Raw genomic sequence first — 17,265 nt, 5'->3', positions numbered from 1 at the left:
AGCCAGACCTCCTTCTGTCCCCTGTGCACTACAGTCTGTACACTAGGCCCTAGCCAGGCCTCCTTCTGTCCCCTGTACACTACAGTCTGTACACTAGGCCCTAGCCAGGCCTCCTTCTGTCCCCTGTACACTACAGTCTTTACACTAGGCCCTAGCCAGGCCCCCTTCTGTCCCCTGTACACCACAGTCTTTACACTAGGCCCTAGCCAGGCCCCCTTCTGTCCCCTGTACACTACAGTCTTTACACTAGGCCCTAGCCAGGCCCCCTTCTGTCCCCTGTACACTACAGTCTTTACACTAGGCCCTAGCCAGGCCCCCTTCTGTCCCCTGTACACTACAGTCTTTACACTAGGCCCTAGCCAGGCCCCCTTCTGTCCCCTGTACACTACAGTCTTTACACTAGGCCCTAGCCAGGCCCCCTTCTGTCCCCTGTACACTACACTCTTAACACTAGGCCCTAGCCAGACACTACTATGTCCTCGCAAACCCCACTGTCTGACTTCGCTGTACACTACACCCCAGGTACAGTGAGGTACAGTATTCTGACAGACTAAGGATCAGTAACATATCAGCTAAGGTAGTTTGAAAAACACTGAGGTTCTGGCTTGCGGTGGGTAAACACATGGCCGCAGCAAGTGAGGACAGACGTAAATATTAGCCGTGTCTGCCCAGTCCGGGGGGGTTAGCCAGACAACACTCTCCTCGCTAGCTGGCAGCACAGACAGGGCACATTCAGCCAGCCAGCCAGCCTGCCTGCTAGTGTAGAGAGAGCCATAGAGAGCCAGCTGCACCATCTGAGCCATTTTAGCTAGGCTAAATCAGTCCCTTTCTGAGGGGGAAAATAGCCTGTGTGGGTTTGGGCTGGAGGACATGATGTGTAGCTGTAGTGTTGTGGAAGCATATGAGGAGTTATTGCCCCAGGCCTCTTTTGATTTCCATCTACGTGCGTTTGGAAAATCAGCCCTATGATTGAAGCTTTAGTTAGTGCACTCAGTGTGAATGGAAGACAGTTTCATTTGTAAGCCTTTGATTGTGTGTTTGGCAAAGCAACATGATTTGATTTAGTCCGTTTCCAGTTCGTCTGTTCAGTGGTAATTCACAGGAATCAGAGAATTATCTTGTTTGACTTTCGATTGACAGTTGCACTTATAGACAAGACCCAGCTAATGCTTCCCTACTCGTTCTCCTTTGGTTATTTGACATAAAGGGCCTTCAGAAAGTATTCACACGCTTTGACATTTCACCGATTTTGTTGTATTACTGCCTGACTTTAAAATGGATTAAATGGAGATTTTTCCCCCACTGACATTAGAGTGTTTTGGTAGATCGTCCTGGGAACTAACATTTGGTATCTGGGGAGGCTGCAATATCTTCAAATAAATATTCTGAAAGCCCCAAAATAAAACCAAACATGAGGAGTTTCTTGATGCTAATTAACAATGACTTTTTAATGAACTGGTCCTACCAAGAGGCTAATCACTTGGATTAAGACCGATAACTACCCTAATGATTTTACTCCTGACCTTGTCCCTGTGCCCAGTCACTGCTTACACATACACACTGAACACACACACCGTATTGTGCCCCATCAGGACTGGTGTGTCACTCCACTTTGTGGGGTGCCAGAGCAGTGACTTATTACACTGTTATATCACTTCTCTCAGCAGGAAGTCTAACACACTAATTGGTGTCTTGAAATGGACGCCAAGTGCTTGTCTCTTCAGAAATATATATTTATGGCCTCCCGAGTGGCGCAGCGGTCTAATGCACTGCATCGCAGTGTTTTGCGGTGTCACTACAGCCTTTGGTTCGATTCCCAGGCTGTGTCACAACCGGCTGTGACCGGGTGTCCCATAGGGACACCAATTGGCCCAGCATTGTCCGGGTTTGGGGAGGGTTTGGCCAGGGGGGCTTTACTTGGCTCTAGCGACTTCTTGTGGCGGCCTGGGCGCCTGCAGGCTGACTTCGTCAGTCAAACGGTGTTTCCTCCAAAACATTGGTGCGGCACATTGGTTAAGCGAGCAGGTGTTAAGGAGCGCAGTTTGGCGGGTCATGTTTAGAAGGACGGGTGACTCTCCCGAGCCCGTTGGGGAGTTGCAGCGATGAGACAAGATCGTAATCACGAAATTGGGGAGAAAAAGGTGGCAAAGGTTTGGACACACCTACTCATTCAAGAATTTTTCAGAATTTTTACTATTTTCTACATTATAGAATAATAGAGAAGACATCAAAACTATGAAATAACGCATATGGAATCATGTAGTAACCTAAAAAGTGTTAAACAAATTTAAATATATATTTTTTTAGATTCTTCAAAGTAGCCACCCTTTGCCTTGATGACAGCCTTGCACAATCTTGGCATTCTCTCAACCAGCTTCATGAAGTAGTCACCTGGAATGCATTTCAATTAACAGGTGTGCCTTGTAAAAAGTTGACTTGTGGAATTTCTTTCTTTCTTAATGCGTTTGAGCCAATCCATTGTGTTGTGACAAGGTAGGCATGGTACACAGAGAGCCCTATTTGTTAAAAGACCAAGTCCATATTATGGCAAGAACAGCTCAAATAACCAAAGAGAAACATGAAGGTCAGTCAATCCGGGAAATTTAAAGAACTTTGAAAGTTTCTTCAAGTGCAGTCGCAAAAATCCATCAAGCACTATGATGAAACTGATGAGGACGGCCACAGGAAAGGAGTTACCTCTGTTGCAGAGGATACATTCGTTAGATTTAACTGCACCTCAGATTGCAGCCCAAATAAATGCTTCACAGAGTTCAAGTAACAGACACATCTCAACATCCATGTTCAGAGGAGACTGGGTGAATCAGGTCTTCATGGTCGGATTGCTGTAAAGAAACCACTACTAAAGGACACCAATAAGAAGAAGAAACTTTCTTGGGCCAAGAAACACGAGTAATGGACATTAGACCGGTGGAAATCTGTCCTTTTGGTCTGATGAGTTCACATTTGAGATTTTTGGTTCCAATCGCTGTGTCTTTGTGTGGCTCCCACCATGAAGCATGGAGGAGGTGTGATGGTGTGGGGGTGCTTTGCTGGTGACACTGTCAGTGATTTATTTATAATTCGAGATACACTTAAGCAGCATGGCTACCACAGCATTCTACAACGATATGCCATCCCATCTGGTTTGCGCTTAGTGGGACTATCATTTGTTTTTAACAGTACAATGATCCAACACACCTCCAGGGTGTGTAAGGGCTATTTGACCAAGAAGGAAAGTGATGGAGTGCTGCATCAGAAGACCTGGCCTCCACAATCACCCGACCTCAACCCAATTGAGATTGTTCGGGATGAGTTTGACCGCAAAGTGAAGGAAAAGCAGCCAACATATGTGGGAACTCCTTCAAGACTGTTGGAAAAGCATTCCAGGTGAAGCTGGTTGAGAGAATGCAAAAAGTTGCAAAGCTGTCATCAAGGCAAAGGGTGGCAACTTCGAAGAATCTGAAATCTTTGTCACGGATCCCCCCGGTACTGCTGCTCATTCCGTGCACCAGTTCCGGAAGTCTATGTCACTGTCCTCTAGGCGTCACTAAACTGTCTCATTATGGACACCTGGTTCCCATTCCCCCTGATTAGTAATTGTATATGTGTGCCCTCTGTTCACCATTGTCTTGGTCGGTTACTGTTCCCATGTCCGTCGGTCTTGTGAGTACCTGTGCTTTGTTGTTTCGACTTTCGTGCTGCGTGTATTGTGCACTTGTTATTACGGGTCTCGTCCTGTGTATTTATTAGAGGTTTAACCTTACTCTTTTGTTTGGGTTACATCCCTGTGTTTTTGTATACGTGTTTTGATTTGGGCTTCTTCCCCGTGCCTTTTCATGGCATTGTATTTTGGGGTGGAGTATTAAAACCACCTATTACGTATTCCTGCGCCTGTCTCCAATCATTTATACAACGTGGCAATCTTAAATATTTTTATTTCATTAACACTTTTTGGTTACTACATGATTCCATATGTGTTATTTCACAGATTTGATGTCTTCACTATTATTCTACAATGTAGAAAATAGTTTTTAAAAAACAAGAAAAACCCTTGAATGAGTAGGTGTCCAAACTTTTGACTGGTACTGTATATATTTATTTATTTTACTTGTTTTTTATTTTAATCTAATGATATTTGTTGCTTTTTTCGACACAGAGTAGAATGCCTGGGGAACATGTCTGCAGTCTCTCTCCTATAGCTCCTGGTATGTCTCAAACGGCCCCGTCATGATGTGACAGCGTTTGTGATGGGGTGGCCCTTCTATTGCTGCTGATAGATAGGGAGAGAACAAGGATACTCTACCATAGAGGAGAGCAAAAGTTATTTCACTGCAGAACACCGTATGTCCACTGAATTAGCGTTAGCCTAAGTGATTAAGTTACAGTATATCGAATTAGCTTTAAGTACATTTAAAGAGTATGTGTAAATCCTTGGCTTTGCCGTTTCAGATTAGTAACACTGCTTCAGATGGACAGATTCACTCAAAGCCCACAGAATCTATGTTGTGCGTACATGTGTGGGTGTTCAGTTGGTGTTTGTGTCTCTTGATCTGGTCCTGAGTCCCTCTCTACCCGCTGCCCTGACTGTCTGAAGAGAGAGAGATGCTCCCTGGTCTCGGCTCCCTCTAGTTGAGTGGATTATAAAATTGCCTCAGTTTGTTACGCCAACTCACTTTTCTCTCTCCTACTCTCTCTCTTCTACTCTCTCTTCTACTCTCTCTCTCCTACTCTCTCTCTCACACACACACAGTCTTGTGTAACTAACCTTGTGGGGACACACAATTCAGTCCCATTCAAAGGCCTATTTTCCCTAACACTAATTCTAACCTTAACCCTAAACCCCCTAGAAATTAGAATTTTACCTTGTGGCGACTCTCCGCAGTTGTTCATTGTTTCTTGGGATGACTATTCTTGTGGGGACTTCTGGTCCCCAGTAGTATAGTTAAACACGTCCACACACACACACACACACACACACACACACACACACACACACACACACACACACACACACACACACACACACACACACACTTTCTCTCTCTCCTCTCTCCATTCCTCCCTCTCCATCCATTCCTCAATCTCTCTCTCCCTCTGATCATTGATCTGCTTGGAAGCCCACTGAAAGGCCCCATTATCCTATGCCGAAGAGCGTCCCGTCTGCCTGTTGTTTTTGGAGCTCTTGTAAAAGCCTGCATGGTCTGGTTGTGTGTTCGTGGCCTTGGTACATTCACGGTGGTGAGACTGGAGTGTGTCTCCTTCACAGCTAAGGTCTATTTATGTAAAAGGGTTGAGGCGTGATGGTGTCTGGGGCCTTGGACGAGTGTTTTGGTTCTGTAGTGTGTGTGACCTTGTGCGGTAGGTAGTATGTAGGCCTACTGAGGACGAGTGATGATTCAGTCATTAAATTCATCAATTAACAAATCAAGTCAATCTTTATTATACCAGAGGGAGATTTGGTTGACAAGTATCCAGTCCAGTTTCATCCTAATTGAAAGCGGAGCTGTCTCCAGTGTAGCAAACACCACAGGAAATAGTAAACAATTCCAACATTATCTCTCTCTCTCCCCCTCAGTGATCCTGTTCTGTATGGCGGCGCTCATCTTCCCCATCGGCTTCTACATCAACGAGGTGGGTGGCCAGCCATACAAGCTGCCCAACAACACAGTGGTGGGCTCCTCCTACGTCCTCTTTGTCCTCTCCATCTTCTTCACCATAGTGGGACTGCTGTTCGCAGGCAAGGTGTGCCTGCCCGGCTGACTGCGGCTACCACTCTGCCACCTGGACTTTAAGCTGTGGGGCCGAGGAAAAACATACAAAGGAGATCAATCAAATGGAGGAAAAGACAAATGGACGACTAAAAAGAAAAACCCTGGCCAGGAAGCAGGGATGGGATGTCTCTGACGGACGGTGTGACGATATGCAGCTGGGATGGTTAACGCGGAATAACAAACTAACTGAGATGAATAGACATGGATGAATATGGACGCTGTCGAACTGACTCAGGCTTTTTTTCCCTCTCTGCCTTTGCTTATTTAAAACATGTTATTTTTACATTGTTGTTGTTGCACTTTGGAGAGCGATGTGGGAGACACACATCCACTCCATGGGGGAGGGGGCGACCGCCGTCCTTTCCCCAAACCCCCTGCCGTTGCCACGGCGACAGTAACTATGACATCACACCTTTCGGAGGATCTCCACTTCACCCTTCCTGCCCAGCGAGAAAACAAACCGTTGTCATCTCAACTGTTCCTGTTGCTATTTTTGGCTTCTTACACTATTTCAGTTGTTTTAGTTTCTTCCATTTAGTGTTTTTTGGGGTTGTTGCTTTCTCCTCTCCCCCTTTTTCACTGAGGTGAAGTTTGGGCCAACGAACCTCTGGAGGAGCTGTAAAGGTATATTAAGAGGCTGCTGGTGGGGTCATTGTCTCTCTGCCTCCCCATGTGTGGTCTGGTACAAGAGTCACTTCAGCCATGGTTAGGCAGTAACTAGGGAGGGGGTTATTTGGAGTAGAGGGGGAAGGTTGGTTGAGATGACATTCTAGCTTGCTGGATATGAGCAAGTCCCCTTTGGAAGGGGGAGGGTGGACTGCTACATTGGCCTTTCCATCTTCACCCTAACCTTAACCCCAGCACCATGACCCATATAATCCATGGGATTTAGACAGGTGCGCTGTTCCAGAGAGGGGAGGGTAGGACCCCAGGCCCTGACCACCAAGGTTCCCTAATTAACCAGGCACCACACAGTAAGTCAAGCACCTACCAGCTGCTCTACAGGAAAGGAAAAAGGGAAGGAAGACTGAGAGCAGCTGGATTATTATGAAACATGGATGGGATCAGGCAGGAGGGATGTTTTGTTTTTGCTTTGTAAAATAGTAATAAAAGGCATCAGGGACTGCAGGTCAGGTCGTTGTGTGGGGCTGTGCCTCACTACTGTGCTGTGCCCGATGCCTGTGAAACACACACGCACACACACACACACACACACACACTAACAGATGCACAAAAGACTCGCACGCAAACACACACACGTGTTTCGGGCTCAATCTCCAAGTCATGGTGAAGTATTTGTTGTCCATTTCCATTCCTGCTCAGCTTTTCTTTATGTTGGTCTGTATAATATGGATAATGAAGAAGCCCTTTCTGGTTCCTACTTTGATTTGTTGTTGTGCCATGATCACAATTTCTGTTTTAGGAAGCACTGTGCATTCAAGGGTATAGCTAATAGCAGAAGAGGCACCACAAATGTATAAAAAAATAACTTCTTACCTCATATTTTTTTCTTATTCAAACTACTACTATTATGTTTTCCAAACCATGGCGATGAGTTCCCTAGAAATGGTATTGTCTTGATCAGGCGGCTAGGCATAAAGCTTGTGATCAACGCTAATTATTTATCTTTCACTGAATAAAAAGAGAAAAAAGACATCTGTGTTTGAGTCTGACACAATCACTCTACATACTGTATAATGTTTACTCTGTTTCAACATGTTAGTGTTCAGCTCCAGGCCTCGAGGGCCACCATGTCAGCTGGTTTATGTGTTGCCTGGTTTGTCATTTATCAACTAGTGTCTTTGACTGGTAAGGAGTAGCCAATCACACCGGTCTCTGATAAAAGGCAATGACAAAAACCAGGGCGATGTTCAGTAGGAGAAAACCTCCCTGTTTCAAATAATCCAGAGGACCTATTTATTATTGATTTATTTTACCACAAAAATCGTTTAATTTGTGTGGGGGGGGGGGGTTCAGTTATATATTTTTCAGTTTCTTCTGGAATAATCTGTAGAAGAATGTGCCGTCTCCAAATGGCCTTCCCATGTGAGCGGTTTAACACATTGCACTTTTGTCAACACAAACCTACGTAGAAGACAGAGGCAACTAAGGTGCATCTCAGTTGAAGGGCTATATGTTTTCAGTCAGCCTGCAAAGTGCTTATTGTTCATCTGGAAATGAGCACCAGTGAATTTAGTGAAGAACAAAACGTACAGTACCATCCCAACCCTGTGACTATTGATTCAAATTGTTTCTTTTTCAAGAATGTAACAGTGTTTGCCATATTCACCTTTGAATTGACTTCATCTCCAGTTAAGTTTTACACTCAAACCTTATGAGTGACTTTTCATTCGTGTTCATACTGCATTCATGTTTCTGTTAAATGTGGATTTTGTTCAGAAGTCTGTGTGCTCAGTGTCCAGCCAAGAATGGACAAAGATTTACATAATGCAACTGATTCAAATGTTCCTTCCATCATTTACAAACACTAATGATTTATAGTACAAAAAGGAATGATGTATCCACAGCAAAATGATCATCTGATTATATGGAGGTGCACATTAACTGTTTGGGTAAGTTATTAACGAGACACTAGTCACTAACATCATCTGATTATATGGAAGTGCACATTAACTGTTTGGGTAAGTTATTAACGAGACACTAGTCACTAACATCATCTGATTATATGGAGGTGCACATGAACTGTTTGGGTAAGTTATTAGCGAGACACTAGTCACTAACATCATCTGATTATATGGAGGTGCACATGAACTGTTTGGGTAAGTTATTAGCGAGACACTAGTCACTAACATCATCTGATTATATGGAAGTGCACATTAACTGTTTGGGTAAGTTATTAGCGAGGCACTAGTCACTAACATCATCTGACTGTATAGAATAAAAGGCACCAACTATGCAAATAAAGACATGAGCTCTACAGGTGTAAGAGTCAAGGCTCCTCTTCCATCTAATTACAGCATCTTGTCTGTCAACCATATTGAAACTAATCAATGCCTGTGATGTGATCCATACTATCAATTAATAAAATAAAGGGCCACATTTACCAATCACTTCCACCAGTCCAAAGTTTGCACCTGTTATGTTCTGAGAGAAAGAAATTAGTATTTTAAAATGAAGTTAAACCATGAAAGTGTCTTTAGTAACACCTGCTTCACTCCCCTTGGATAACAACAGATGGAGCAAACTTCACACCAGAGCAAAACATTTAGGTTGCATCCCAAGTGGCAACCTATTCCCTATCAAATGGCAACCTATTCCCTATCAAATGGCACCCTATTCCCTATCAAATGGCACCCTATTCCCTATCAAATGGCACCCTATTCCCTATCAAATGGCACCCTATTCCCTATCAAATGGCACCCTATTCCCTATCAAATGGCATCCTATCCCCTATCAAGTGGCAACCTATTCCCTATCAAATGGCACCTTCTTCCCTGATCTATTGGTATATAGTGAATAGCGTGCCATTTGGGCCATTTTATAATGAGGAATGTCCCAAATCTGGTTGTTTGGCTAAAGAGAGCTGGTTCTTGTTTGGGTATTAGGTGAAGTCTGCAATTTTGCCATTCAGATTAATTTACCAGCTAGATTGACCCCCTAGAGTCTATGTCCGTGCCCCTGTGGAAACGTAATTAGCATAATAAACAAATCCCCATCAAAATCTGTCTGTTTAAAATGGAGCATTTGCGGTGGAAGTTGGCCGAGCTACAGCAGTGTTTGTCAGACAATGACACATCCCGGTCTTCTCACGAAAATGTCTGTAGTGTCCAAACCGTTTGGCCTCCAAACTAACTACAAACCTTGTCCGAGAGAGATTTACTCGGTTATCAAAATGTCACGCCAGGGTAAGCCTACACGAAACCCAGCCCTTATTTTAAGTGTTTATAAAATCTCCTATGGGGAAAAATGAATGGTGGATAAACAATTACAACCATTTCCTTGTTTGACTGCTAGGTTTTATGGGTATTATGACTCATACTGTGGTGCTCTATATGAGCACTCTATGGAAAGATGAGACTCTCACGATGGTGTTCTCCGTTTTGTGTTCTCTACGATCCCCAAAATTGTCACGGGACTCCTCAGAAGTCATTACAGCCGATCTGCTAACTTCTGTCTGTAGCGTCCAAACAGTTTTGGCTACACACTAACATGACCCCTCTATGGAAAGGTGAGACTCTCACGAACACAGAAAGGTGAGAATCTCATAAACATGTCGGCTGATTTACTCTATGATCCTCACAAGACGCATCTGATGGGTAGCCCGGTACCAGGTAAAAGTTTAGTGCGCCCCAAAAAAGGTTAAATATGGGCTTAGACTCTTAAGGATTAAGTTCAGTCAACCAGAGACAGGAAGCTTTTCTTGGCCATGTGACCTGACCAGTAACAACTCTGGGTCTAGTCTACACTCTTAGCAAAAAGGGTTCTTTGTCTGTCAACATAAGATAACCCTTTTTTGGTTCCAGGTAGAATCTTTTTGGGTTCCATGTAGAACCCTCTGTGGAAAGGGTTCTACATGAAACCCAAAAGGGTTCTACCTGTAACATAATGGGTTCTACCTGGAACCAAAAATGGTTATTCAAAGGGTTCTTCTATGGGAACAGCCGAAGAACCCTTTTAGGTTCTAGATAGCACCTTTTTTTCTAAGAGTGTATAGCCTAGTATATAACTTAGGTTCAAATGTTTTCCAGGTGACATCACGTGATCCCCCAAAATTCCAGACCCTGATTCTGTTATGAAGTGTTCTGATATGGTTGCCTTCAGACTAGACCATGAATTTGTTGCAGAACTGCTTTACATGCATAGAGAACAGCAGCTACATCTCTTCCTCCTCAATGGTGACTCATCTACATACACTACGTGTCTAATCTGTTTATCTGCTCTGTCTGAGTACACACTCTTTCCACCCATTCTCTCACCATCTGAGGTTCTTCCCCTCTCTTTGTGTTCTACTCTGCTCTGTTAATACAATGTTGTTGTTTTTCTCAGTAGCTTGAGCTAAATGACAGCTGAAAGCCTTCACAGAGCCATAGTGTATATGTGTGCACATGCATGCATCTGCGCATGTGTGGGTACCTTATGTATGTCTATGTGTGGGTGTGTGTGTATGTTTGAGTGACAGGTTATGAGGTTTGAGGATGAGTCTCCCAGCCTAGAATTACATGGGCTTCCCTCAGGGCCCTGGCTGATGAGCCCTGGCTGATGAGCCCTGACAGATCTGAGAGCAGTGTGGGTGTGCTGGCTGGATTCAAACGGTCAGAGACTCTCTCTGGTCCCTCAGCTCGTCTGTGACTAACCAATCCATCCATTTGCCACCATAAAAATAGAATACCATTTTCTCTTCTAGGAATGATATTTCTATGTTTGCCACATTCTCGTGCTTGGAATGAGTCATTGGTAAAACAGTTTGAAGAGGAGATCTATAGTCACGCTGAAACCATTTTAACATAGTTTTATATGATTAAAACCCATGGGAGAAATGTATAGAGTGTTTGAGACCATACTCAAATGCAAATTAGTTATCAATTAAGAATATTTGTTTGTAGTTAACGTTAATTAAGATGAATCAGTTGCGAACTTGACTAAAAGCATCACGGTCGTGTGGTGATGAATTAAAACAAAGAGCTAATCTTAAATTGACCACTCAATCGCAATTAAGAGCTCAATTAATTAAGCTTCATTAATTGAGAGCTCAGAACGTAATCAAATTGAAACCCTGCAATCAGATTGGCCTGAAGCAACACATAATAATGATGGGTCCTTTTTCATATTGATGAATATAAAGCCTATTTTTCTCCACATAATGTTACATTTTAAGTAGGAGCACAACCTGTGATCATATTAGGATACCTAATCACCAAGAACATGTTTTGGATCTATTTTCAAAATCTGGCCATGACCCCACTCTCTGAGTGTCTCAGGGAGAGTGGTAGATACTAAATACACATTTCCATTTCACACATGCGTATAAATACACGCTTGTATTGGTGTGAAATAGGACAAATATAAGCACCCATCAAATTATCATTATAAATCTGTATAATTTATAGAGAGCTAAGACAACTGTGGAAGAATAGCTGACTTGATGAATGATGATTCATTCTACTGATGAAATGTTCATAGGGCCATATCAAGTACACAGTCCCTATATATTTTCTGTTGTCTTTACTTATACCAACACACACACACACACACACACACACACACACACACACACACACACACACACACACACACACACACACCCTATAGGCCTATATCAGTCAAAATGGTACATTGCTTTGATGATGGAAGCAACCTACATTTTGTCTGTATAGATTAGCAGACCACATTGAGGTTATCAAGGAGAGACTGTACAAACAACTGACTCCTCAATGGGAGTAAAATGAAGAGTCTTTAGCGATGAAGCACACTAAAGTCGATGTCGATTTTGAACATTATTTGGTATTTCTCTGCCGGAAATGCTGGGGGATTATTGTAATAATCACCAATGTATGTTTTTGTGGTGTATGTCTGGGAAATATCACAGGTTATAATTGTTCAAATATTTGGGGATTTTAACTTTTCAGAATGTGTTTTTATTTGTATTCTTCTGTTGATTTGGGGTTTATGAACAAGGAACCCCTTTTTATCACCTGTACTTATGTTATTGAGCAAATGTACCAAAATAAAATCCACTGCTTAAGGATTTCATGAACTGACTGTTTCAATTCCTGCATACTCTACATTTGTCTTCATAAAGGTAACATTTTTACATTATTCCTAACACATTTATAGCCTAATCACATCATTAATATGACATTATATATTTCGATAGAGTTTAATGAATGTAGGTACATTGATACATGCATAGACTGGCGGGTAGGAGCGTTGGGCCAGCAACCGAAAAGGTTGCTGGATCAAATCCCCGAGCTGACAAGGTAAAAATCTGTCATTCTGCCCCTGAGCAAGGCAGTTAACCCACTGTTCCCTGGGTGCCCGAAGATGTCGATTAAGGCAGCCCTCCGCACCTCTCTGATTCAGAGGGGTTGGGTTAAATGTGGAAGACATGTTTCAGTTGAACACATTCAGTTGTATAACTGCCTAGGTATTCCCTTTGTTTTCCCAATATCCTGTGGTCCTGTGTAGCTCAGTTGGTAGAGCATGGTGCTTGCAACACCAAGTGCTGTGGGTTTAATTCCTGCTGTGGCCTGCCATATGTAAAATGTATGTACGCATGACTAAGTTGCTTTGGATAAAAGTGTCTGCTAAATGGCATATATTAGTGACCTAAATGTTCGTTAATTGCTCCATACTACTCTTTAGGTGTTGTAGCCTAGACACTGACAGGTGCTGATGTCATCTCTGTAGATGTTATAGTCTACACACTGACAGGTGTTGATGTAATCTCTGTAGATGTTATAGCCTTGACACTGACAGGTGCTGATATAATCTCTGTAAATGTTATAGCCTCGACACTGACAGGTGTTGATATAATCTCTGTAGGTGTTGTAGTCTACACACTGACAGGTGTTGATATAATCTCTGTAGGTTTTGTAGTCTACACACTGACAGGTGTTGATATAATCTCTGTAGGTTTTGTAGTCTACACACTGACAGGTGTTGATATAATCTCTGTAGGTGTTATAGCCTTGACACTGACAGGTGCTGATATAATCTCTGTAGGTTTTGTAGTCTACACACTGACAGGTGTTGATATAATCTCTGTAGGTTTTGTAGTCTACACACTGACAGGTGCTGATATAATCTCTATAGGTTTTGTAGTCTACACACTGACAGGTGCTGATATAATCTCTGTAGGTTTTGTAGTCTACACACTGACAGGTGCTGATATAATCTCTGTAGGTTTTGTAGTCTACACACTGACAGGTGCTGATATAATCTCTGTAGGTTTTGTAGTCTACACACTGACAGGTGTTGATATAATCTCTGTAGGGGTTGTAGTCTACACACTGACAGGTGCTGATATAATCTCTGTAGGTGTTATAGTCTTGACACTGACAGGTGCTGATATAATCTCTGTAGATGTTATAGCCTAGACACTGACAGGTGTTGATATCATCTCTGTAGATGTTATAGCCTAGACACTGACAGGTGCTGATGTCATCTCTGTAGATGTTATAGCCTAGACACTGACAGGTGCTGATATAATCTCTGTAGGTTTTGTAGTCTACACACTGACAGGTGTTGATATAATCTCTGTAGATGTTATAGTCTACACACTGACAGGTGTTGATATAATCTCTGTAGGTGTTATAGCCTTGACACTGACAGGTGCTGATATAATCTCTGTAGGTTTTGTAGTCTACACACTGACAGGTGTTGATATAATCTCTGTAGGTGTTATAGCCTTGACACTGACAGGTGCTGATATAATCTCTGTAGGTTTTGTAGTCTACACACTGACAGGTGCTGATATAATCTCTGTAGGTGTTGTAGTCTACACACTGACAGGTGTTGATATAATCTCTGTAGGTTTTGTAGTCTACACACTGACAGGTGTTGATATAATCTCTGTAGGTTTTGTAGTCTACACACTGACAGGTGCTGATATAATCTCTGTAGGTTTTGTAGTCTACACACTGACAGGTGCTGATATAATCTCTGTAGGTTTTGTAGTCTACACACTGACAGGTGCTGATATAATCTCTGTAGGTTTTGTAGTCTACACACAGACAGGTGCTGATATAATCTCTGTAGGTTTTGTAGTCTACACACTGACAGGTGTTGATATAATCTCTGTAGGTGTTGTAGTCTACACACTGACAGGTGCTGATATAATCTCTGTAGGTGTTATAGCCTTGACACTGACAGGTGCTGATATAATCTCTGTAGATGTTATAGCCTAGACACTGACAGGTGTTGATATCATCTCTGTAGATGTTATAGCCTAGACACTGACAGGTGCTGATGTCATCTCTGTAGATGTTATAGCCTAGACACTGACAGGTGTTGATATCATCTCTGTAGATGTTATAGCCTAGACACTGACAGGTGCTGATGTCATCTCTGTAGATGTTATAGCCTAGACACTGACAGGTGTTGATATCATCTCTGTAGATGTTATAGCCTAGACACTGACAGGTGCTGATGTCATCTCTGTAGATGTTATAGCCTAGACACTGACAGGTGTTGATGTCATCTCTGTAGATGTTATAGCCTAGACACTGACAGGTGCTGATATCATCTCTGTAGATGTTATAGCCTAGACACTGACAGGTGCTGATGTATAGGGGCCTGGGTGGTAAGTGTAGGAACATAATCTCACAGAAATTATTATACGTATGGAAATTTAGATTTTCGAAGGATTTTCGAATAGTAGGCAACAATGTTTTTTCTTGCTAAATGCATGCTTTTTATGCATTATGGCTTTCACGTTTGTTGACTGTGATATATTACTGTGTCAGTGCTGCCAAGTGCACTTAGATGGAAACGTGGTGCCCATCTGCTCATTTGATGGCCTTCCAACTCGATTTAGTTCACCTGAGCAGATAATACCAGCTAGGCTGCAGCAGTCTCTCCTTCTCCAAGCAGCAGTGAGGAGAGAGGTCATTGTAGTGAATTTGGCAGGAAGCTGTAGCCTACACTCTAAAAATTAGGGGTTCAACAAGGGTTCTTCTAAGATCCTCAAAGTTCTTTGAAGAACCTTAGTGTTCATGGCACTGAAAATTGCCCCCAAAAGGTTATTCCTAAAACCCCATAGGGGTGGGGTTCATCGAGGAACCTCCTTAGTTGGTGGGGGTTCTTGCAGGAACCTAACTGCCCAACTGAAACATGATTTGTGTAACGGCAGATTTTCTCCTCTTCGTCTGAAGAGGAGTAAGGATCGGACCAAGATGCAGCGTGGTAAGTGTTCATGACGATTTTAATAAGAAAAGCACTGAACACTATGAAAAACAATAAACGAATACGTGAAATAACCAAATCGAAACAGTTCCGTGTGGCGACAAACACTCACACGGAAACAAACACCCACCAACCAACATTGAAACCCAGGCTACCTAAATATGGTTTTCAATCAGGGACAACGATAAACAGCTGCCTCTGATTGAGAACCATATCAGGCCAAACACAGAAATAGAATAAACATAGAAACATAAACATAGACTGCCCACCCCAACTCACGCCCTGACCATACTAAATAAAGACAAAACAAAGGAAATAAAGGTCAGAACGTGACAATTTGAATTTGAAAGGAGAGCAGGTGCAGGCACTTAACTATGAAATGTAAAGATCTCCTCAATTTAAGGTTGGTCCCTTATATGATCTAAATGGATATTGTTTTGTAATGACACCATCTCTCTTTTCATATTTGTGAAAATCTTTCTAAAACAGAAAATGGACACAATTCAATGGATATCAATCAACAAAAAGGCAAGAATTTGTAGGCTATAATATGTTGAAGGCTGGCTGTATTGGGTGCAGATGACTGAACTGCTCACTTTTGTGTCTGTAGGTATACAGACGAAGAGGCATACAAAGGTATGTCAATTGGTATGTTATGCAAATCACATGTCCTCATCTCTTACCTCTTCAATGAAAATCCAATAGGCCTCTACAATACGGACAAGGTATGTGTATGAAAACCATCATCAAAACAGTTGTTTAAATTCACATTTAACACAAAAACCAAGGTATGAATACTGTTGTGTGCATGTTTTGTTAAATATCTGTATAATTACTATTTTTGGATTCACAGACTTCACCCTCCCCACACCTCTGATGAATATAACAGAGAACCTGTTCGATTACCATGCACTGCAAAATCATTCTGCCTATGGATACAGAGAACATCAACACATTAACATCAACAGGCCAGAGGATAAACCCATTGGACTTGGGGCTCTGCTGGGAGTTTACCTCATATTGAGATTTCTTTATGCTGCTTTGCCACTAAAATCATAATAAACACAGACAACTAAAATATTATGTTGTTGTTATGCGTATTATTAATAATAAGAACCCTTTTAAAGACTTTACACTTTTAGTGGAAGCCAAACAGAATAGATCATGCCTGCCAAGAACAGCAACCTGGTCTCTGAGTCATTTGTATTATTCTGTATGTGGAGACACCCATTCTTTTTTATTTATTTTACCAGGCAAGTCAGTTAAGAATAAACTCTTATTTTCAATGGCCTGGGAACAGTGGGTTAACTGCCTGTTCAGGGGCAGAAAGATAGATTTGTACCTTATCAGCTCGGGGGTTTGAACTCGCAACCTTCCGGTTACTAGTCCAACGCTCTAACCACTAGGCTAACCTGCCACCCCGTATCTATGATATGTATGGTATGTATTAATTTGTGGGTGTCCATCACTCATTTCGTATGATATGTTATGAATTACAATTCGTATTATATGTTACAAATTTTCCAAAATGTACAATATGCTAAACGTGCTAAACGTATGATATGTTACAATTTCTAGCTAGGTGCTAACGTTAGCTAGCTGGCTAATGTTAGCTAGGGCTGGGGTTAGG

The 17,265-nt window shown here is 42.3% G+C and overlaps 1 protein-coding gene across 1 annotated transcript in view; it reads left to right on the top strand.

The window, feature by feature from the left end:
* mosmoa (modulator of smoothened a) overlaps positions 1-7,425 on the top strand; it is a 28,174-nt gene extending 20,749 nt beyond the window's left edge. The window contains exon 3 of the mRNA XM_020468788.2: positions 5,576-7,425. Within this exon, the coding sequence (XP_020324377.1) occupies positions 5,576-5,760 (185 nt within the window). The 3' untranslated portion in view covers positions 5,761-7,425. The remainder of the gene's footprint in view (positions 1-5,575) is intronic.
* The last annotated feature ends 9,840 nt before the right edge of the window (positions 7,426-17,265 follow it).

The sequence above is a fragment of the Oncorhynchus kisutch genome, unplaced genomic scaffold, assembly GCF_002021735.2.
Source record: "Oncorhynchus kisutch isolate 150728-3 unplaced genomic scaffold, Okis_V2 Okis06b-Okis10b_hom, whole genome shotgun sequence".
NCBI lineage: Eukaryota > Metazoa > Chordata > Actinopteri > Salmoniformes > Salmonidae > Oncorhynchus > Oncorhynchus kisutch.
This window is presented reverse-complemented; position numbering and strand designations above follow the sequence as displayed.